This window comes from Polypterus senegalus, chromosome 16, assembly GCF_016835505.1.
Source record: "Polypterus senegalus isolate Bchr_013 chromosome 16, ASM1683550v1, whole genome shotgun sequence".
Classification (NCBI taxonomy): domain Eukaryota; kingdom Metazoa; phylum Chordata; class Cladistia; order Polypteriformes; family Polypteridae; genus Polypterus; species Polypterus senegalus.
The window spans coordinates 74143859-74169032 of NC_053169.1; the positions used below are offsets into that span (position 1 = coordinate 74143859).

The window sequence follows — 25174 nt, forward strand, 5'->3', positions numbered from 1 at the left end:
TCTTTGTGACCAGTGAACTGGGGTCTTTGTGACCAATGGACTGGGGTCTTGGTGACCATAATAATTGTAAATATTTTGTAAATAAACGTGTGGTGGTGTGATAACAACATGTCAGCCTGTCTGTGCCTCGGTGCGTTCACAATATATATATATATATACTGTGTATATATATATATATATATATATATATATATATACACAGTATATATATATATATATATATATATATATATATATATATATATATATATATATATATATATATATATATATATACACATATATATATATATATATATATATATATATATATACATATATATACACACAGTATATATATATATATATATATATATATATATATATATATATATATATATATATATATATATATATACAGTTATATATATATATATATATATATATATATATACACAGCTATATATATATATATATATATATATTGTCACACATCACTGCGCATGGGAGGCAGCTAAAGGGCTCGAGTGAAGGCAGTTCTGAGCCATGCCGGGATGTGGCAGAGCGCACTAACTCTCTTTCTCACTTCCTGTAGACCTAACCGGGAGGTTCCACCTGTCTCTCTGGGCGTCACTTCTGGGACCGAGCCAATGGAGACAGACCTTGCCAGCTCCGGCCCCTGATGTCACATCCGGGACTAAACCAATGAACAATGAACACGTGCCCGACCCTTATGACCTCACTTCCTGTCTCCCCCTTTAAAAGCCTTCCCTTTTCCCTTCTGTGTCAGTCTTGTTTTGGACTCTGTTGTAAGCACTTCAGTGCTGGTATTTGAAAAGAAGTTGCAGCCAGGATACCAAATTACATGGGTGGCTGCCCCAAACCTTTTCTGTCTTTGACTCGTTTTGTGACAGTGGCGTGAGTCGGCAGGATGGAGAAGTCCCAGAAGAGAAGGGGACAGGACCTGCAAAACACCCAGGTGGGAGCGCGGGGCCGAGTATTCAGGCGGGAGGGTGCCCGTGGTTGGCGAGACCGGTGCGGGCTCCGCTCCCAGCACGCAGAACTAGGCCCTCTAGAGAGGCCAGGGAGTGTGCGGGTGGGGCTCACCGAATGGGCTGCCCTGGAGGGGGAGACAAGAGGGACTCAGTATGCTCTCTTGGGGAGAGTGCCTGCCCCCAGTGAAACCACAGCCCCTTTACCACCTTGGGGTGCCCCAGACTGGCAGGTGAGTAAAATAACAAGTGGAGGTTGGACCCTGAGAGGCCGACCAGTAAACAAGCCTGGTCCTTATGGGCAAAAGTATGGCAGTGGCTACGGCCCTTGGAAAACAAGCCCCACCAGGTCATTGAGCAGGTAGTGTGCTATCTGCTCCTGAAAGCACTTCCCCAGGGCTTCACCCAGCGGTCTGGGGCGTGCAGTTTAAGAACATGTCTGAGCTCATAGAGCTTCTGGAAACACAGAGGGCGGCCTCACACTCTGGGAGAGCGGAACCGTCCTTCTGCCAAACTCAGCCGGGGTATGTCCCAAGACCTAGCCCCTCCCTGTATAACCCGGAGCTTGCATCGGCGTCCGCGGCGCCGCGGGCACGCAAACCGCTTGGAGCGAGGAGGAATGCAGGTGGAGGGGGAGGAGGGCTTGGTGTGCTCTGACAAACCCGTTGGCGGTCCCGCATACAGGCGTGGTGATCGTTAGCGGGTTTAAAACTCGCTCTGCTCGATTCCGGCAGCAACATTTCCATTGTTGCCCGCCGTTTTGCTACAGCGACAATGGCTAAAATTCAAGACCAGTATAACCTGTGTCCACGGGAAACCCGCTGGTACAGCACCGCCGCTTGTCATTAGCTACGGAGGATCAGTCCAGAAAGTAACCGTGGCAATCCTTCCTGATCCTCCACACCGGTGATACTAGGGCGGGACTGGTCTGACATTAAAGCGGTGAGACACATACCACTCCCGGGGTTAAGTTGGGCCTCGTTATGGACGGAGATGAACCGTCTCAAGCTGCCTCCGCCGTGTAATCAGCCGGCAGAGAGGTGAAGCAGCCGTCCTGGCTGGCAACTGGGCGTCGCAACTGACCGTCATCCACCAGCGGGCGGGAGAAACCGCCCGAGGTCGGCGTGACCCTCTCTCCGTGTTCGGTTTCAATTTAAAAGCGCCGGCTTCTTTCAAAGGGAGCAATGGAATGGCGACTCCCTGAAGTTTGTAAAAATGCAGTGGTCCTTGTCAATGGCCAGCGCACTAGTCAGTCGATGCCACAGGGCCCCTACTTTGTGCTAGATAATGACCTCCTTTACCGTGTAGCAATGCATGGCCGTCAGGAGGCGAGGCTGCTGCTAGTGCCGCGTACCACCTGGGCACCGAAAAACTCTGGAGCGGATCAAGCTCGGTTTTACTGGCCAGGAATTAATGAGGAGGTTAAGTAAGCTTTGGCGCTTCCTGCCGGAGTGTCAACTGCGACAGATTCCTAGGAGGGACCGTGCTCCTCTTGTTCCTATTCCCTTGATTGGCGTTCCCTTCCACAGAATCGGGTCGACCTGGTGGGACCTCTAGAGCCCTCAGCCGAGGACACAAGTACATTTTAGTCCTCGTGGATTATGCTACGATCCCCGAAGCTGTTCCGTTGCGCTCAGCTACCTCTAAAGCCATCGCACGGGAATTACTAGGGGTATTCGCGCGCGGGGGGATCCCCAAAGAAGTCTTGACAGACCAGGGGACCCCCTTCACCTCGGAGACGTTCAAGGAGACTGCCAGATTACTGAAAATAAAGCATTTAAAAACCTCGGTGTATCATCCTCAAACCGACGGATTAGTAGAGAGGTTTAATCAAACTCTCAAGCAAATGCTACGTAAGGTGGTCAGCGAGGATGGAAGGAACTGGGATCAGCTCCTCCCCCTCGTCCTTTTTGCCTATCGGGAAGTCCCACAAGCCTCCACGGGTTCTCCCCTTTGAACTACTGTATGGGCGACAACCTCGGGGCATATTGGATATTTTGAAAGAAGGCTGGGAAGAAGAGGCTCTTCCCACCACTAACATACTGGAGTATATCGCGCAGTTCTGCGATAGATTTGGAAAGATTCGGCCTGTCCTTAAAAGTCACATGGAGGAGGCTCAAGCAGCACAGGTTCGCTACTACAACCGCGGCACGTCTCTTCGGGAGTTCCACCCGGGAGATCGGGTCATGGTCCTAGTGCCTACCTCCCACTCTAAGTTGCTTGCCCACTGGCAGGGCCCCTCTGAAGTTAAGGAGAGGAAGGGACTGGTCGACTATTTGGTGAGTCAACCCAATCGTCGGCCAAAGGAGCGGTATATCATGTGAACCTGCTGAAACCGTGGAAGGACAGGGACCCTGATCCCTCCTCCGGCCAGCCCGCTCACTCTTCGCTCACACACACGACCTTAACTTTGGCGCAGACTTGAGACCCAGGCAGCGGCAGGAGCTGGAAACAGTTATCCGGACCGTTGAGAGGTAGTCAGTGAACACCCCGGAAGGACCTCTCTGATTGAGCACAACATTGTGACAGAGCCCGGGGTTGTTGTCCGAGAACGCCCGTACCGTCTTCCGAGGCAAAAAGGCTGAAGTGGAACTGAGATCAAGCGCATGCTGGAACTAGGTGTAATTGAGGAGAGTTATAGTCCCTGGTCCAGCCCCATTGTGCTCGTCGGTAAGCCTGGCGGAGTTGGAGGTTCTGCAATGACTTCCGTCGGCAACCAAGTCTCCCAATTTGATGCCTATCCAATGCCACGCGTGGGCGACCTCCTCGAGAGGCTTGGACAGGCTCAATACCTGACCACACTTGACATGACAAAGGGTACTGGCAGGTTCCTTTAGCGGACTCCGAAGGAAAAACGCGTTTAGTACCCCTAGCGGACACTGGCAGTATCGTGTCCTTCCATTTGGGTTACGGGGCTCCAGCAACCTTTCAGCGTCTGGTGGACAAAGTGCTTGACCTCATAACTCATACAGTGCTGCCTACCTAGATGGCGTGGTCATCTATTCCAGCACATGGAAGGAACACCTACAGCATGTCCAAGCGGTATTACGGACACTTGGTGAGGCGGGCTCGGATTAATCCCAAGAAATGTTTCTTTGGATTAAGCGAGGCCAAATATTTAGGCTACCTGGTGGGTCGGGTACCGTAAGGCCACAGTGCTCCAAAATTGATGCCATTCTGAAATGGCCCGTCCATGAACCAAGCGGCAGGTCCAAGCCTTTCGGGTTAGCGGGTACTACCGCCCGGTTTGTACCCGGTTTTGGAGAAAGCGCGCCTTGACTGATTTAACAAAGAAGAGGGCCCGAACATTGTGGTATGGACTGCAAAACAGGCGCTGCATTTGGTGACTTGAAGAAGGCCCTTACGTCCGCACCTATTTTGATGGCACCTAACTTTTCTTTGCCTTTCATCCTCCAGGCGGACGCCGGACACAGGCCTGGGAGCCGTGCTGAGCCAAAGTGTCGATGGTGTGAACACCCGTCATGTTCCTGAGCGGAAACTGTTGGACCGGGAGACCAGGTATGCGGCGGTGGAGAGGGAGGCTCTGGCGATTAAATGGGCGATCACTCAGCTGAGGTACTACCTGTTGGGCCGTGAGTTCACCCTTGTCACGGACCATGCACCTCTACAGTGGATGGCCCTGCACAAGGAGTCGAATCCGCGGGTCACCCGGTGGTTTCTTGACCTGCAGCCGTACAAGTTTTCGCTCGTTCATCGCCGGGTGCTCTCCATGCCAGCGCCGATGCTCTCTCGGGTTCGACCTCTCGGTTAAGGTCGCCCGACCCGACGGGTCTGGGCTGAGGGGGGCCTTGTCACACGCGCGCATGGGAGGCAGCTAAAGGGCTCGAGTGAAGGCAGTTCTGAGCCATGCCGGGATGTGGCAGAGCGCACTAACTCTCTTTCTCACTTCCCTGTAGACCTAACCCGGGAGGTTCCACCTGTCTCTCTGGACGTCACTTCTGGGACCGAGCCAATGGAGACAGACCTTGCCAGCTCCGGCCCCCCTGATGTCACATCGGGACTAAACCAATGAACAATGAACACGTGCCCGACCCTTATGACCTCACTTCCTGTCTCCCCCTTTAAAAAGCCTTCCCTTTTCCCTTCTGTGTCAGTCTTGTTTTGGACTCTGTTGTAAGCACTTCAGTGCTGGTATTTGAAAGAAAACGAAGTTGCAGCCAGGATACCAAATTACATGGGTGGCTGCCCCAAACCTTTTTCTGTCTTTGACTCGTTTTGTGACAATATATATATATACATACATATATACAGTCTTTGGGGTGCGAGCAACTGTTGCTGGGGGTGCCAGAATCCATGAAGGAAGAAAAATGAAAAACATTATTTGTACAAAATCTTAATTTATTTATCCATTCCTAAATAATTAAATGGGCAGGCTATTTCAGTATCAGTGCAATACGCTGTTTGTTAAAACGGATGACTCCCGCTGTTACGTGCAAGTCTGTCCTGGATATTATGAACTATCGTATCTGTTCAAGTTCTATTTAAATTTTAAATAGAAGGAATTTTTATTTAGTCGACAAAATATTATTACAGATTAAATCAACTCAAACCTTAAATAACTTATAATATTTTGCTCTCCATAAAAATATATTCTGTCTAAATTATACAAGTTAGAAATAAAGTAAACGTTAAAAGAACAAACATTCAAATTTCTTTACTCTTATGTAATTTTATATAAAAAATAAACTTAGATTTTAAATATCCCAAAAGATTTTGCTCTCCATAAAAATATATCCTGTCTAAATTATACAAATTCAAATATGAACATGGTGCATAACAAAACCTGGAAATATAAATAAAATGTGTTCTTTTCAGCAATAACAAATCAAATCATTCAGTTGTCTTTGCTCATATGTCATTTTATCAGAGCTGGACGCCTGGCATCTTTTTTTGGCCACAAGTTCATTTATGTTTGGTGTGAGGTTCTGTGTTGTGGAGATTCTCAGGATGGACTGCAGGTGCTCATCAGTGAGGCGACTCCTGTGTGCTGTTTTGTTAGTCTTCATGACTGAGAAGAGCTTCTCACACAGATATGTGCTACCAAACATGCACAAGGTTCGAGCTGCATGTAGACAGAGCTGGAGCATTTCTGCGTGAATGGAGTGAATAAACTGTGCGGGCCGTGCATATCGTACTCTGCCTTCAGTGTGCCATTACACTGCAGCTCAATCACCTCCATCTGAATCTGCACAGGTGCAGTTTCCACATCGACGGCAAATGGGTTGCGAAACAACTCAAAATTCTTTTTGTTCTTCAAAGTCACCAAAGCGCGTGCAAACTCAGTGTGCAGTGCGCTCAGTTTATCAGCAAAGTGCGTATTTGGGAACACCGTTGTGCCGACTTGGTTCAACATTACTTGGCAACAGGGAAAGTGGGGCAAGTTGCACTGGTGCATTTGTGTCTCCCATAAAAGTAGCTTCACCTGAAATCACTTTGTGATTTTGCACGGGTAAAAACGTCCGCTGAAGTGTCAGATTCTTCTTTAACTCTTCTGCTTTCTGTATCTTGTGTGTTGCATTCAGGTCTTTCAAGTTATCTTGATGTTTTGTCTCATAGTGCCGGCTTAGATTAAATTCTGTAATTACAGCCACATTAACTCCACAAATGAGACACACGGGTTTACCGGCAATGTCAGTAAACATATACTCAGCCTCCCATCAGTTTTTAAAGACTCTATGTTCAGAATCACCTTTTCTCTTTGGCATCGTGTGGGTTAGCTTCGGAATAACTTGCAGCATCATAAGCTAGACTTGATTAACGCGGTAAGTGTTCGGCAAGGCAGCTGAAGCGCTGCATTATGGGATCTGTAGTTTATTGTGTTACCAGCGCTTCATATCCCCGGGCCATTAATAACAATAATATATAAAATTATCTCGCGGGCGGATATAATTAGACGCCGGGCTGGATGTGGCCTGCGGGCCTTGAGTTTGACACATATGGACTAAATAGAACTTGAAAAGATATATTTTTCAAATGTGATCAGCGCAATTCAGATCGAGTTGACGCGCACTACAGTACATCGAGCCCGCGTGCTATTGTGGTTTTGCCTGCGTGCCTCAATAAGTTACCCTCCCCTCGCTCTTACTTTTTTACCATTCATCTAATGAATACACTGAGTATGGCTTTACCAAAACATTCATTTATCGCGAATAAAGTATTCATTATTCATAAAGCTTCAATTGGTGATCTGTCTTTCTGCGTTAACCGCATATTTTTTCATACGTCTCAAATCAAGTAGATGCGAGGCTAAAATGAATCGGGAAGCGCGCGTACATACTCAGTGTATCCCCTCTCGGGAATCAAACCTCGGATGCCGGCGCTAGAGGCGAAGCCTCTACTATTGCGCCACGGCGTGTGGTTTGTCTATTTGAGCGTAGCAGTGTAATTTGGTTTTTGTTCAGCACTCTTTGGAACTGTTGCTTTTGTCTGCGCACTCGCGCCAGTTCACGTGAGCCGCTGAATATGGTTTTATATGTCACTTGCTCTCTTCTAATTGTTTCGCTGCCTTCTTAATTATATAATGTATGTTTTCTACAGCGGTGTGAACTGTTGCTTTTTGTCTGTGCACTGCGTCAGTTCACGTGAGCCACTGAATATGGTTTTATATGTCAGTCGCTCGCTTCTAATTGTTTCGCTGCCTTCTTAATTATATAATGTATGTTTTGTTCAGCGGTTTTCAGACCTCTTCCTGGTTTTCTGTGTACTGCGTGATTACGTGGGAGGCGTGATGATGTCACACGAAACACCGCCCCCCCCACGACTTTCGAGCTCAACTCCATTACAGTAAATTGAGAAAAATAGCTTCTAGTTATGACCATTACGCGTAGAATTTCAAAATGAAACCTGCCCAACTTTTGTAAGTAAGCTGTAAGGAATGAGCCTGCCAAATTTCAGCCTTCTACCTACACGGGTAGTTGGAGAATTAGTGATTAGTCAGTGAGTCAGTCTGTGAGGGCTTTGCCTTTTATTAGTATAGATTTAGAAATATTTCTGCTTTTGCTATAGATTTAAACGCTTAACTCTCTTTTGTTAATTTCATTATATTTTGCCCTTTCTCTGTGCAGTTTTTTCCCTTTGTTGTATCTTATTAATGACAATTAAAAATGAGCAGAGCAGACAAGCTGGCAAACAACACTGAATAGTCAAAGGCTGTAACTACTTTAGCATCAGACCCAATAATTAGAAAATAATGGATTAATTAAACAATTAGAACACCTAGAAAAGTAGAATGAAAATCAAGATGAAAATATTGTTAAAAAGAAAAAAAAAACATTATTCCCATATATCTGCTTGGTGCATTTTATTATATATATATATGGTTAAATAGTTTTACTGTCAAATAATGCAAAGAGTATGCGGCACGTGTTTCGCCCTAATTCTGGGCTCATCAGGCGTACACACTCACTGCACCCCCCCCTCGGGAATCGAACCTCGGACATCAGCGCTAGAGGCAAAGCCTCTCATGTTGTGCCATGGCGTGTGGTTCATTTTATTTGACAGTATGTACATCGGGGTAGTTACATTCATGGCATTCGTAGTCTAAATCACAATCTGATTGTATGGGTGGTTACATATACATATATATATATATATATATTTTTTTAACCAAACTGAGTTTTCTAATTTCAATATTCTTCCCAAAACACAGAACCTGGGAAATAACACATCACTTAATTAGCCCAGGAGTCCAATTAAAAACAAACTTCTTGGAACAAAAACCTGCAGCCACAGTGTGCCCCCAGGACAGAGTTTGCGAAACACTGGTGTCAAGTACCAAAGGACCCTGCCATTGGTGTTTGCAAAAAGGTTAGCAGTGCTATTTTCATTCACTTGGAAAAGGAGAAGAGAGATGGCAGTGGTACAAGCTGTACGCGGTCTACCCACTCACCAGCTTATTACAGAGTTCCCAACCGGGTGGGATTCAAGACAAAAGATGATAGAGCGATTCCTGGAACAGGAGAAAAATCATAGCCCGGGTCCTGGGGTTAGATAAGAAAACTAAGCACCTTGTGCCAACATGGCAAGACATAGACATTTTGGAATTGGTAAATAAAGCTGTGAAACCATTCCAAGACGTCACTAATGTCCTGCCTGGGGACACTTATGTCATTCTCACCTACCTCAAACTGGTGCTTCATCTATTCAAAAGCAGTCTCCTACAGCCATGGATGGAGATACTGAACCAATAAAACAAATAAAAAACAACATACTAAACTACTACCTTGGTAAATTATAGTGACCCTGTCATGGATGAACTCTTGGACATAGCATCACTGATGGACCTCAGGTTCAGGACAAATTACACTGACCATGATAAGGTGGAACAAATTAAGAAAACAGCTGTTATGGAGCTGCCGCCTCTGCTCACTGACAAAACAGCACAGACTAAAGAAGAAGCTCGACCCGAGCTAAAGAAGAAAAAGACTTTAGCAAGCTTCTTCAAGAAGAAAGTGCTCACTTCCTCCCAGTCAGGGGTAGAAAACACTGAAAATGAGCTGGCAACCTACTTGTTGTCCCCTGACACAGATCCACTTCAGTGGTGGGAGCGCCACAAAGCAAACTTCCAAAGGCTTAATACGAATTTATATGAAATACCTTTCCATCCTTGCTCCAAGTACCCCATCAGAGAGGGTCTTTAGCGTGGGGAGCGGCATTGTAATATGCCATAGGGCATGTCTTAGGCCAGAGGCAGTAAAAGAGGCTTGTGTTCCTTGAAAAGAAGAAAAAAAAAAAAGAAAAAAACTTAGGACACAAAAAGCACCTCATGTTTTATTATTTGCTTACAAATTGTAAATGTGTGTTGTTTTAAAAGTCTTCAGGTATACAAGACTTTTTTTTTTCAGGAGGCATATTTTTTTTATTTATTTTTCCAATATTTGTTTACTTAGATTTACACTCCATTGTTACTCAAGGAGAGATTCATCATTTACAGACTACTAACAGTTGTGAGTAGCCACTAAGCAGCACTCGTGAACGGTTCCAATTCTAAACCACTTCAAGAAACGTGTGTGTTGTTCTTCTGTTTGTTGATATTATTAAAATAAAAGTTATTTAAATAATGCATTTGCTTTTTTTTGAAGAAAAAAAAATTGTAGTCGGAATCGTAAATTGGGTATAGGTTGAAAAACATCTGAGATTTATTTTTAGGCCACATTGCCTTCTCCTAAAACATAACTGCAAAGAGCCTGCTTACTCTGGCTCTTGAGAAAATCACACTTCATATACAAACAAGCTTCCCAAAATGCTTACCTGGACTTGTCAAATGAATAATCATTTCATCAAAGAAATGTTCATTTTATACATTATTAACAAAGCAGAAATGTTTACTTTTACACAGAACTGTAATGTAAAAAATGCTTTTTTTTGGTGACACCATTGGTGTATTACATGGTCATTATTGGCCCCTTTGGCCCTTTATGTGTGAGAAAGCCATTCAATGAACATTGCTGAATGTGTGGTGAGTAAAAATATCTTTATATTAGCCGTGTAAGGCCATGCTGTAAAAAGCCTGGGGTCCTAGAAACTATTGAAATCATCACAAAAAAATTTAAATGTAGAGATGTCAGGTGATTGAAAGGAACTACTCTGGGTATCTTTCTTCTTGGAGGATCCAATTTGCCGATGTGCTCGTCTTGCTTGTGTATAGGCATAGCATTCTGCCGATGTTAGCGGCTAACTGACTTTGTCTTTCTTCTGTGGTTTTGTTTTGCTGACATGATGGCCCTGCTTGTGTTATCAGCGGCTAAGAGAGTTTTCTGTTTCCTTATCCTGGCTCCACCTCTCACTTCCGGGCTGGACAGACACACACACTTCCACGCATAGACATTTACATATGAGACAAGTCAAGAAAGTGCAGAATTAAAAAAGAAAGCTTATATTTTTGAAGGACAGGCTGAGGTTTTTCAGTGAGTAAAAGTGAGATCTGTTGCCTCCAAAACAGCTTTTTATTCAGGACAATTTCCACTTCAAATGTCATAAAAATTTCAATTATTATGACTTTCTTTCAACCATTAGAATATATCATACCCTACATTTTCTAAAAGAAACTGGTAAAGTATTTAAAAGACAAAAAAGCTGGATATACTTATGGCATTCATTAACCCCCTAACACACTTTTTACTTCATAATCGTAACCTCTCTTTTGAGAAATGCCTATTATATAAGATCAAGCCTTTTTTATCTTCTAGGGATCTTGAGAAAGCTACTCATGCTTTTATTTTTTCTCACCTTGATCACTGCTACTCGCTGTATTCTGGGATTAGCAAATCCCTGATATGCAGGTTACAGTTGGTCCAGAATGCTGCCGTTCGCTTTCTGGTTGGGGCAAGAAAGTATGACTCTGTTTCTCCTACTTTAGCTTCTTTACACTGGCTGCCTTTCAGTTTTCATATTGATTTTAAAATCTTGTTGCTAGATTTTAAATCTTTACATGGGCTTGCTTCTGCCTATTTATCTGAATTGTGTGTTTTACACCAGCCATCCAGAGTGCTTAGATCTTCTGGTCAGTTGTTTCTTGTTGTCCCTCGTACCAAGTTTAAAACTAAGGGGGACAGGGCTTTTGTAGCTGCTGCTCCTCGCCTGTGGAACTCTTTACCTCATCATATAAAGGAGTCGTCTACAATTTACAAATTTAAAACAAGATCAAAGACTCATTTCTATTCACTTGCATTCTGTGTGTGACCTTCAGTAATACTAATGGTTTCCTCATTGTGATCATATAACATTACTTCTATTTATCATTTATTTTATTTCTATTTATGTTATTTGTATGTTTTCTTTTATTCTATTATTGTAAAGCACTTTGGCCACAGCATTCCTCTGTTGTTTTAAATGTGCTATATAAATAAATTGACATTGACATTAATCATCAGATGAGAGTGAATAATACAAAGAACTTATTGTCAGTTAAGTTTAATTCTTCACATTTAAGTCAGCATGGACAAAATGATCTTTTTAAGCATCAACAATTACACACTTGTACTCATAGCACCTGCAGTGTACAACTGAAAAAGTAATAAACGTCAGATGTCTCTGGGATCATTAAAAAAACACATTTAACCTGTTTAAATGTTAAATTAAAACATCATATGCTTAATATTCTTCTTTTCATTCAGACTTTTTCCACAGAAACCTAATACTTAAACACTCCAGCAATACCAATACAATATGTATTGGTAATAGGTCATCTCTGCCAGCCACTTATCTATATCGTTATTGGTTTAAAAATGTCCATATTGGCCAGACTCTACTTGTGAGTCCAAATGTTGGTGGTCCAACTCTTTGTACAGGCTGTGCAGTAAGGTTCAATACTAGGCTGGTAAACAAAGTGCAAGATGTGAAACAAAATCATAGTAGAAGAAACAAAATGTGGGGGCCAGTAGCCAAAATGATTCTTGTAACCAAAGTCAAAAAGAAAGACACAAGTCATAGTCAATGAACGTAAAATGATTCATAACCTGAGCTGTAAGTAGGTGCTTGTTGTGCTGCGCGTCGATCATTTAAAAGCCTGTACAGCAGCTGTCCTTTTGTCTCACTGCTTTGTCTCACGGGACGTTAAAGTGTCTTCCGAGAAGATCACGTCTCGACCCAAGTTTTTTTTATTACAATAGAGATATATCAATTTTGCTGCTGGGAAGATAAAAGTTCTACTAAAATATTTAACATTATATAACAATCATCACATTCTTTTATATTATAAGGGACTTGGAAAAAAAAAAAATCTCTGATATAATATTCAGCATATAATATATAAAAAATACAAAACCTACAAACTTTGTACATATACACATACTGTAGGGTTATTTTGTAATTGTTACTCACTTGTGATGATCAGTTTTGTAGCTTTCTCCTGTAACAATTGTTCCCAAACAGCCCCTTAGACTAATGTCTACATGATCATGTTATCATCTTTTGTAAGTCGCCTTGGATAAAAGCGTCTGTTAATGAAGTGCATAGTTTATTTATTTATATTTTGCCTTCAAATTTTTCAGTCCTTCCAATGTATTAACTTAATGAACAAATTCTAATTCTACATTACACAGCACCTTTACCCAAATCGTTAAATCAATAACATCTGACAACTTTTCACATCCCAGGGAAGAACCTTTACACTGTTGTAAAACGCAAGCTAAATATAAAGAAGTACAATTTAGTATAATGGGGCCATTAGCTAAAGTCACCGACTGTAAAGTTTTCTCTTTTTATGCGCGCTTATGTATGATACCCGTAACACCTCCTGCAAAAGCCCATGTCTGTCTGTCCACATGAAAGAATTTGCCCCCCAAGGCAGCCATTTTGTTGAGATGTGCTACACTTATTCTTAAAATAAATTTGTCAGAACAGTTCAGTTTTCATTTAGATAACTCGGAACAGATTGCGCTATACAAATTTTTAGATTTCAACCTTGTCCATTGAAAAGCATTGGCGAATTTTCAGACCAGTCCATCTTAAAATGGAGAAACATTCTGTGGGACGTCAACTACAAATGGAGTGTACTGCTTCTGTTCAACCTTGAGAGTGGTTTCCTGAACTTGTATATTTTCCTTTTTTACTCGTCGGACAGTTGCTGGGATGCCCAGTGCAAGAGAGTCAGGCGTCGATCAGGCTGTGCGGCCACCAACAGCTCACACAGCAGCCCCCTTCTGCAGGAGCTTTAGGTAAGTTCACTAATCATGTACACAAAAATCACTTCTCTGGAAGTACAAGAGGGATATAAATAAATAAATGTAAGATGAAAGAAATTATGACTGAACAACACTATCTGCAAATAACGTTGTCAACCTGCAGCTGAACAGCATTTGAACTAATTCATAACATGGCAAAGGTGCAGCCCCCCTAACTGATGCAAACATATGGTGGGTTTAAAATGGACAGTGGGAGGTGGGAGGCTTCAGTGGCTTAAAGCCGCTGATCTTTAAGTCCCAAATATGGATGAACCTTTGTGTACCATTTGTATTTCTGTTAAACAATCAATCAGTTCCTTTCCTAACGTATTTGTATCATTTTAACAAATTAGTGTTTTTTTAACTAACATTAATATCTTGATGGGGAACTTACAGTGTTTCAGTTCTTTTTCTCCATTCATTGGGTAATATTGATACTGATTTTCTTTTTGAATTGGTCATCTTGAATTAACAGATACTTTTCTGTCAGTCATTTTCCAACCCGATACATCCTAACACAGGGTCACAGGGTCTGCTGGAGCCAATCCCAGCCAACGCAGGGCGCAAGGCAGGAACCCACAGTAGGGACAATTTAGGATCGCCAGTGCATCTAACCTGCATGTCTTTGGACTGTGGGAGGAAACCGGAGCACCCGGAGAACATGCAAACTCCACGCAGGGAGGACCAGGGAAGCGAACCCGGGTCTCCTAAATGCGAGGCAGCAGCGCTACCACTGCCCGATGATATTTTTCAATTGCTAATTAATGCATGATGCAGTATTTAGTATAGTTTCAAAAATGTTTTTTTTTTTTTTTTTTTTAACGAAACTCTCTGACACTCCGCCACTAACACATCAATCACTTTTTTGCCATTTTCACATCACTTGAATTGCAATCTGCAGTGTATGAAATCTCTTACGTCACCACAACCTTACTTGGGTTAAATTTTTACCCCACTGTCAAGTACGGTTAAAAACACGTATTTAATGTAGACTACTAACACATGGAATCGTAACCGTTTATTATTACAACCGTTTTAATACGACTCGTTGTTACAAGAATATTTACTAAACAAAAATGTGATGACTGACTCTTGGTTGTAAACACAAAGTGTGAAATGCTCTGACTTTTCTATCAGTTAACTCAGTCGCCGAACGCGCCTGCGTGTTTCGCCATTTGTTCATTGTCTCACTTATAACGTGCTGCGGAGAGCAGCGGCGTTCAGAGAAAAACAAACACAACCTTACAAAGGGAGGCGTGTCTTCGACGGAAAATGACGCGCGATTGACGGAAAGAGAGAAACACGACAACGTCACGTGCGCATCCGGAAGCAGCCCAGCCAGAAAAGGGCGGGACACAATCACGCGCTCAGCGTCACAGCCCCGCCACAGAGAGCCGCCTTTTACTCCTCGCCGTGGGCGGCCTGGAAAGGCGGATCCTAGTTGCAGTCTGTGTTTTCAGTTTCGTTTCTTTCCTCGGCGGAGACTCGCATTTATAGAAAAGGGTAGTTCTGATGAACGAGCCACCGTGCGGAAGTATGTCGCTATACGCTGTTTCTATAGTAGTGACGCCAATATAACTGCCGATACGGAACGCCGTGGCGCAGCAGTCGGAATACGCCAGTAGGTCGAGTTTGGATGTGAGATTAAATGAGTCCACAAGGAGTGATATCAGGTAGTAGTGTGTCCTTCATTTAATGTATTTGAATGTAATCCTAGAATTTAATATAAATATTTGGTACATTTCTCAATGTCTTCTTGACCTGTATCAAGCACACACAAATAGCATTCTTTAAGTCATTTACATTGTGTCATGTGTTTGCGTTTTCAGCTGCCATCAAAGTTAAATCTCCAGTTTGTACATAAAATCAACTTTCCCGTGGTCCACTCATTTGTGTCACCTGGTTGTGCGGCATGAAGTTCACTTTAAGACTTTCTGCTGTTCAGAGTGTTAAATTGAGTCCTCCTAGTTACTCTTCATGGGTCTCTGATACTCTTCTGTTTTTCAGATCAGTTGTCAGTCTTAAGTTTCTAGACCACATCTGCCTGGTTGGGTTGCTACAAGCCTCCCTCTTCAAGTCATCTTTGGCCCCTTAGGTTGTATCCTAAAGGCCTAGTTTATTTAGAAGGGTGACAGATTGTCTCTGGTTTCCATGTAATGAGACGTCAAGCAAAATGACACCTTTTATTGGCTAACTGAAATTCAGTGAGTTAAAAATTTCGTACACAACTGAAGAGATGCTAATGGGTCAAATTACAAAAACACATCTCACATATTTACAGATCGATCTGGTGCAAGGAACACATACATGCTTTCTTTGTTAATGCTTTTCATTTTTCTGCATATAGTACAGATATGTGTGTGTTCCCCCTGTGATGAACTGGCATCCCATCCAGGGTTTGTTGCTGCCTTGCACCCGATGCTTACTGGGATAAGTGGGTTTGTAAAATGAATGGAATGGATATAGATCGAGTATTGTATTGGATTTAGAGTTTCATTGGATTTACATGTTTTGGACTTCACATCCAATTTAACCATTTTTTGGTTCTATCAGTATGTCAGGATGCACAAAATATGTTCATTAGATTTTCCACAGTAGAAATGAGAATATGCAGTGCATACATGTTATTTATTATACAGTGGTGTGAAAAACTATTTGCCTCCTTCCTGATTTCTTATTCTTTTGCATGTTTGGCACACAAAATGTTTCTGATCATCAAACACATTTAACCATTAGTCAAATATAACACAAGTAAACACAAAATGCAGTTTTTAAATGATGGTTTTTATTATTTAGGGAGAAAAAAAATCAAACCTACATGGCCCTGTGTGAAAAAGTAATTGCCCCCTGAACCTAATAACTGGTTGGGCCACCCTTAGCAGCAATAACTGCAATCAAGCGTTTGCAATAACTTGGAATGAGTCTTTTACAGCGCTCTGGAGGAATTTTGGCCCACTCATCTTTGCAGAATTGTTGTAATTCAGCTGTATTTGAGGGTTTTCTAGCATGAACCGCCTTTTTAAGGTCATGCCATAGCATCTCAATTGGATTCAGGTCAGGACTTTGACTAGGCCACTCCAAAGTCTTCATTTTGCTTTTCTTTAGCCATTCAGAGGTGGATTTGCTGGTGTGTTTTGGGTCATTGTCCTGTTGCAGCACCCAAGATCGCTTCAGCTTGAGTTGACGAACAGATGGCCGGACATTCTCCTTCAGGATTTTTTGGTAGACCGTAGAATTCATGGTTCCATCTATCACAGCAAGCCTTCCAGGTCCTGAAGCAGCAAAACAACCCCAGACCATCACACTACCACCACCATATTTTACTGTTGGTATGATGTTCTTTTCTGAAATGCTGTGTTCCTTTTACGCCAGATGTAACGGACATTTGCCTTCCAAAAGTTCAACTTTTGTCTCATCAGTCCACAAGGTATTTTCCCAAAAGTCTTGGCAATCATTGAGATGTTTCTTAGCAAAATTGAGACGAGCCCTAATGTTCTTTTTGCTTAACAGTGGTTTGCGTCTTGAAATCTGCCATGCAGGCCGTTTTGCCCAGTCTCTTTCTTATGGTGGAGTCGTGAACACTGACCTTAATTGAGGCAAGTGAGGCCTGCAGTTCTTTAGACGCTGTCCTGGGGTCTTTCTGACCTCTCGGATGAGTCGCTCTGCGCTCTTGGGGTAATTTTGGTCAGCCGGCCACTCCTGGGAAGGTTCACCACTGTTCCATGTTTTTGCCATTTGTGGATAATGGCTCTCACTGTGGTTCGCTGGAGTCCCAAAGCTTTAGAAATGGCTTTATAACCTTTACCAGACTGATAGATCTCAATTACTTCTGTTCTCTTATTTGTTCCTAAATTTCTTTGGATCTTGGCATGATGTCTAGCTTTTGAGGTGCTTTTGGTCTACTTCTCTGTGTCAGGCAGCTCCTATTTAAGTGATTTCTTGATTGAAACAGGTGTGGCAGTAATCAGGCCTGGGGGTGGCTACGGAAATTGAACTCAGGTGTGATACACCACAGTTAGGTTATTTTTTAACAAGGGGCAATTACTTTTTCACTCAGGGCCATGTAGGTTTGGATTTTTTCTCCCTAAATAATAAAACCATCATTTAAAAACTGCATTTTGTGTTTACTTGTGTTATATTTGACTAATGGTTAAATGTGTTTGATGATCAGAAACATTTTGTGTGCCAAACATGCAAAAGAATAAGAAATCAGGAAGGGGGCAAATAGTTTTTCACACCACTGTATGATACTGTATATACTGCAGACAAAGTATTATAACAATGAGATACCCACATTTGATTTTTGAATATTCTGCCAGTCAGTCATTATCTAACCTGCTATATCCTAACACAGGGTCACTGGGGTCTGCTGGAGCCAATCCCAGCTAGCACAGGGCGTAAGGCAGGAACAAATCCCGGGCAGGATGCCAACCCACCACAGAGCACACACACACTAGGGACAATTTAGGATCGCCAATGTACCTAATCTGCATGTCTTTGGACTGTGGGAGGAAACCTATGTGGACACGGGGAGAACATGCAAACTCCATGCAGGGAGGACTCGGGAAGCGAACCCAGGACTCCTTACTGCAAATTAGCAGCAACTACTGTGCCACCCTTTGAATATTCTGATTTTATGTAATAAAATTTACCAAATTTCAAAATTGTATTAATTTTGTTCACTGAAGAAATATGTCTAGGTGACAGGAAACCGAAACTTTGATTTGTCTATCCATCCACATTCTGAACTTCAATTTTCAACATCATCAGTTTTTTTTTTTGGCAAACTGGTTAAATTATTTTTCAATATTTTATTCCAGGTGATGGAAGAACATGTTTATGGGTTTATACATTAAAAATACGCAGACATTGTACATTTCAGATTTAAACCAACATTTATGAGGTACCATAACTACTTGTTTTGAAGAAAGTGTCAGCAGTAGGTGTGACTTCAAATGGCAGTGATTCCATAATGGTGGTCTAAAGTTCTTGCAAGTCAGAGTATAGTAGTAAAGATCACTGTCAATAGAACATTCAAAGTCTTTTGGGAACAAGAGGCTCTGTTATATTTGGTGCACTGTATTAATCCTCAAGGAGAAACATCATTTCCACTAGTATTTCATAATTTTTCAATTTAAACCAGTGTTTCAAGCAATTGCTTGCCAGTCTTTGAAATATAACCAATTATAATGAACTATTTGCAGTTTAATTGGCCCCTTTATTTGCAAGCGAAAAGTCTTGCAAGATGGTTTTGAATGCAAGGTAGAAGTCTCAGATTTCCATATGGGCCTGTTTAGTTGATAGTGAAATTAACTATAGAACATTGTACCTTGTAGTGAAGATGCAGAGACTTGTGCTTGAAATCACACATTTAGTTAAGTTTCCTTTGCAGCACTCTTCATGCTTAATAGAAGTTCCTACAGTCTACACGGAACAGAACTGGGCAGCAACACTGGGTGTAAGGCAGCAACTAACACTGGACAGGGTGCCTGTGCTTTGCTGGACCTACTCACACAGACCTAACTAATTAACAGAACACACCGGCTATTGGGGAGGAGGGTGGAAAATCTACACAGACCTGGGAGAATATGCAGAAGTCACACATCAGCAAAAAAGAAAAAAATTGTTCTTTGGTAGAAAGATTAAAGTATTTTGCTATGCCAACTGACCATGTCTATTGGAGCACTTATAGTACCCAATATTAAGCTTTATAACCTAAGGTTTAATTAAACTGAATTAAGTACATCATTGCCAATTTTCACAAACGTCCATTATAAGAACAAACATGGGTTTTCTTTGAAATAAAAAGGTGTGCTGACAAGATTGCTCACATGATTTCCACTCAGGAATTAACAAAGTACAGTAAGTATATCAGAATTGTATGCCTGGACCCCTTCACGAGATACTATTTGTTGCAATATAATTTTTATCCACTGGGTGGAGTAGAGAGCTATGAATAGAGAAGCATGCAATCCTTTTAGCCAATGCAGTCACTATGGATTCTCAAAGAGCAGTTATACTAAGAGCTGAAGGACCATCTTCACTTCCAGAAGGAAATCACCAATATGAGAAAAGCTTTAAAAAGCCAAATAAGGACATTTTCGATAAGCCTCCTCTGAGTGTCTCCTGCGCCACTTTTGGTATCTCTGTGTTTTCACTGACTATACATTTTAATCAAACATTTCTAAAACTGAAAGTCTTTTTAACAGTTCATTCATATTTTATTGGATTGCTAGATGTGGTGATATGCTGATGAGGTGGGGAGCATAACAGGGGGCAATCATTTACTTGCATATTGTTTACATTCCTTAGTTCAGAATAGTAAAAAAAAAAAAAACTGTTGTGAGTATCAGATTGATACATTGAAGATCACAGTAACATAACACTAATTAACAGCAACCTTTAGTAATGTGGTAGGTGCTCAGGTTTAGAAATGATACGTCTTTGTAACATTTGCGGCAAAATCGTTGGTTTGCAAGTACTGGCTTTAGAAGTTGATTTTCTATTTTATCCCACAGCAGTCTAAATTATTCTGAGCCTCATACTAAATTACACTGTTTGTGCAGTTGTTTACCCTGACTTTGAAATGTCAATTCATCTTCTGAACTTGTTTCATCCACTTCAAGGTTGTGGGAATGTCACGACAAAATGTAGCATTCTCAAACCCACTTAATCCAGCTCACAGCCATGGGAGGGTGGCACCTATCTCAGCCACATTAAGCACAATGCAGGAACCAATCCTGGACAGGGCATCAGTTAAGCATGGGGCCAATTTAGAATACTTCAAGCCTTGCCTACTACAAGATTGACTGTCAATGGAAGTTGTGAGCAAATGAGAAGACAAGATGTACCTTTGGCTTGGTCCAATGCTCACAACAAATACACCAGGTATGCAAATGCCACTCCTACTCCATAAATACCAAAAATAACTGGTGTCTGTACCTGGTGCACAATCTAGACTCAGTTGCGCTAGGTGTAGTATACTTACAGTATTCTGTGGCAGTTTGCCAAGTGGTGTTGCTCTGTATTGTTCATACAGCATTCTGTGTTGCTTATTAAACTTATTTTGCAATTTTTGTGATGGATGATTATAAAGAAACTGTGATAGGTTGGCACCCTGCCTGGGATTGGTTCCTGCTGTGTTCGGATTCAACGGGTTGGAAAATGGATGGATGGATGATAAAGAAAAGTGAGTCTGTGTTAAATTTAGTTTTCTCTTAGGGAAAACAGCTGCTGAAACTGTAGTGATGCTAGAAACTGCTTTTAAAGAGGAAGCTTTAAGTAAAACACAGGTCTACAAGTGGTTTTCGCATTTCAAACGAGGGGAAATGTCACTTGATCTTGGTCAGTGTGACTTTTTCTTATTCCCGCATATGAAAAAAGAACTCAAAGGAATACATTTTTGTACATTGAAGGAAGTAAAAGAAAAATTGTTGCACACATTGGACAACATTCAGCAATTCCAAAAACATTTCCACCAGTGGGAAAACCGTTGGGACAAGCGCATTCATTCACATGGAGAGTACTTTGAAGGAGACAAAAGTTTCAGTAAGTAAAAATGATTAGTTATTTTTGGGTACCCCCTTGTGTGTGTGTATGTATATATATTTAACAAAAATAATAATATATATATATACATATATACATATATATATACATATACATATGCACATATATACATATACATATATATATATATATACACATATACATATATATATATATATATATATATATATATATATATATATACACACACACACACCAGCCGCTTTATTAAGTACACCTGTTCAACTGCTTGTTAATGCAATATTTAATCGGTCAATCACATGGCAGTAATCCAATGCATTTCGGCATGTACACATTGTTGCTGAACTTCAAACTGAGCATCAGAATGGGGAAGAAAGATTATACAGTGACATGAACATGGCATGGTTGTTGGTGCCATATGGGCTGATTTGAGTATTTCAGAAACTGATCTATTGGGATTTTCATGCACAAAATCTCTAGGGTTTACAGAGAATGGTCTGAAAAAGGGAAAATTTCAAGTGAGCTGCAGTTGTCTGGGCAAAAATGCCTTGTTGATACCAGAGGTCAGAGGAGAATGGCCAGACTGGTTTGAGCTGATAAAAAGGCAACAGTAACTCAAATAACCACTCATTTCAACCAAGGTACGCAGAAGAGCGTCTCTGAATTCACAACATGTCAAACCTTGAAGCAGATGGGCTACAGCAACAGGAGACCACAGCGGGTGCCACTCTTTTCAGCTAAGAGGCAACTGAGGCTACAATTCACATGGGTGCACCAAAACTGGACAACAAAAGAGTGGGAAAATGTTGCCTGGTCTGTTGAGTCTCAAGTTCTGAAGTGACATTCAGATCGTAGGATCAGAATTTGGCGTCAACAACATTATAGCATAGATCCATCCACACATCAACAGTTCAGATTGGTGGTGGTGGTGGTGTAATGGTGTGGGGGATATTTTCTTTGCATACTTTGGGCTCCTTAGTACCAACTGAGCATCATTTAAATGCCACCTCCTACCCGAGTATTGTTGCTGACTATGTCCATCCCTTTGTGACTGAAGTGTACCCATCTTATGATTGTTACTACCAGCAGGATAATACACTATATGTCACAAAGCTGAGATCATCTCAGACTCATTTCTTGAAACATCATAATGAGTTCACTGTACGCAAATGGTCTCCACGGTCACCAGATCTCAATCCAATAGAGCACTTTTGGGGTGTGGTGGAACAGGAAATTTGCATCATGGATGTGCAACTAACAAATCTGCAGCAAGTGTATGATGCTATCATGTCAATATGGAACAAAATACCTGAACAATGTTTCCAGCACCTTTTTGAATCTATGCCGCAAAGAATTAAGGCGGTTCTGAAGGCAAAGGGGGGTCCGAACCGGTACTAACAAGGTGTACCTAATAAAGTTGGAGGTGAGTCTGTATATATACATACACATATGTATATGTATGTGTATATGTATATATGTATATATATATATATATGTGTGTATATATATATGTATATATGTATATATATATATATATATATGTATATATGTATGTATGTATATGTATATGTATATATGTATATATATATGTGTATATGTATATGTATATATGTATATATATATGTATATATGTGTATATATGTGTATATATATGTATGTATATATGTATGTATGTATATGTATATATGTGTATATATATATATATATATATATATATATATACACACACACATACACACATATATACACACACACACATATATACATATACATATATATATATATATATATATATACATACATATATATACATATACATATCTATACTAATAAAAGGCAAAGCCCTCCCTCCCTCACTCACTCACTCACTCATCACTAATTCTCCAACTTCCCGTATGGGTGGAAGGCTGAAATTTGGCAGGTTCATTTCTTACAGCTTCCTTACAAAAGTTGGGCAGGTTTTATATTGAAATTCTACGCGTAATGGTCATAACTGGAAGCAGTTTTCTCCATTTACTGTAATGGAGATGAGCTTCAACGCCGTGGGGAGGAGTTTCGTGTGACATCATCACGCCTCTCACGTAATCACGCAGTACATAGAAAACCAGGAAGACCTCAAAAAAGCGCTGAAGAAAACATGCATTATATAATTGAGAGGCAGCGAAACACTAAGAAGCGGCGAGTGACATATACAACCATATTCATGAGTTCTGCTACTTGAAACAAAGCACGATGTAAACCTACACTTTAAATTAAGTTCATAGACAGGCTGCCGCTGGCGTTTGTAATTTAGTGCCTGCCCATATAAGGTCGTCCGTCCGCGGCAATCCAATAGCAAACTGCCACTAAATATTCACGGGTGAAGGACTGTGCTTATGGAGAGGAAGATGAGATGGTCAGGGTGGTGTTTGACACAAACTCAGCAAAACTGCGAGAGAAAGTTTTAAGTGCCAGGACTAAGGTAACATTAAATACAGCCATGGACATAGCACGAGATGGCACCAGCACAGCTGGGAACCTTCGATGCATGTACACCGAGTGGCTCACGTGAACTGGCGCGTGCACAGATAAAAGGCAACAGTTCCAAAGAGCTGAACAAAACCGAATTACACAATTGAAAAGGCAGCAAAAATATGAAGCGCGTCTGATACATACAAGCATATTCATAAATCCAACTACTGCGGAAACAAAGCACACGTTGGAAAAGTCAATGTCCCGCTAAAGGAAGACAGTGTAAAAAACCCGTGCATGCAGTGTGTCAGGTCTCAGATAAAGAAGAAGACGAGCTGTTTATTGATGCAGTAAGAAACGAATCGATGAATGAAACCTGTCATCTTTACAGCGATTGACAAACACGGAATGTAACTTGAACACAACACATCCTACAAATACGAACCTGATTGAAAGAAATAATGATAATCAAATCCTTGATGACAGCAACACTCACAAAACAAATACTGTATATTGACAGTCATGTTACGTTATTTTTAAAATGTTCCCTTTTCTTTTCTAGCTTTTTAACACACTACTTCTCGCTGCGATACGGGTATATATATATATATATATATATATATATATCCCGATCTACATACTCGAATAATGGATACTTTATTCACCATCAATGATTGTTTTGGTAAAGCCATACTCAGTGTATTCATTAGATGAGCGGTTAAAAAGTAAGAGCGAGGGAAGGATGACTTATTGAGGCATGCAGGCTGTAGTGCGTCAACTCTATCTGAATTGCGCGATCACATTTGAAAAAATATATCTTTTCAAGTTCTATTTAGTCCATATGTGTCAAACTCAAGGGCAGCGGGCCACATCCGGCCCGGTGTAATTATATCCGCCCGAGATCATTTTATATACTGTATTATTGTTATTAAAGCCCGGGTATATGAAGCGCTGGTAACACAATAAACTACAGATCCCATAATGCAGCGCTTCAGCTGCCTTGCCAACACTTACGCGTTAATCAAGTCTAGCTTATGATGCTGCAAGTTATTGCGAAGCTAGCTCACACGATGCTGAAGAGAAAAGTTGATTCTGAAAATAGAGCCTTTAAAACCGATGGGAGGCTGAGTATATGTTTACTGAACCCGTGTGTCTCATTTGTGGAGCTAATGTGGCTGTAATTACAGAATTTAATCTAAGGCGGCACTATGAGACAAAACATCAGGGTAACCTGAATGCAATGCAGAAGATACAGAAAGCAGATAATTAAATAAGAATCTGACACTTCAGCGGACGTTTTAACCGTGCACAATCACAAAGTGATTTCAAGTGAAGCTGCTTTTATGGGAGACACAAATGCACCAGTGCAATTGCCCCACTTTCCCTGTTGCCAAGTAATGTTAAACCAAGTCGTCACTACGGTGTTCCCAAATCGCACTTTGCTGATAAACTGGCGCACTGAGTTTGCGGCGCTTTGGTGACTTTGAAGAACAAAAAGTCCGTCTACATGCGGCTCGAACCTTGTGCATGTTTGGTAGC

At 41.4% G+C, this 25174-nt stretch overlaps 1 protein-coding gene across 1 annotated transcript in view; it reads right to left on the reverse strand.

Annotated features, from left to right (window-relative positions):
* Nucleotides 1-9669: 9669 nt before the first annotated feature.
* Nucleotides 9670-25174, reverse strand: part of LOC120516408 (aftiphilin-like) — a 125383-nt gene continuing 109878 nt past the window's right edge. The window contains exon 5 of the mRNA XM_039738054.1: nucleotides 9670-9702. Coding sequence (XP_039593988.1) covers nucleotides 9670-9702 — 33 coding nt within the window. The remainder of the gene's footprint in view (nucleotides 9703-25174) is intronic.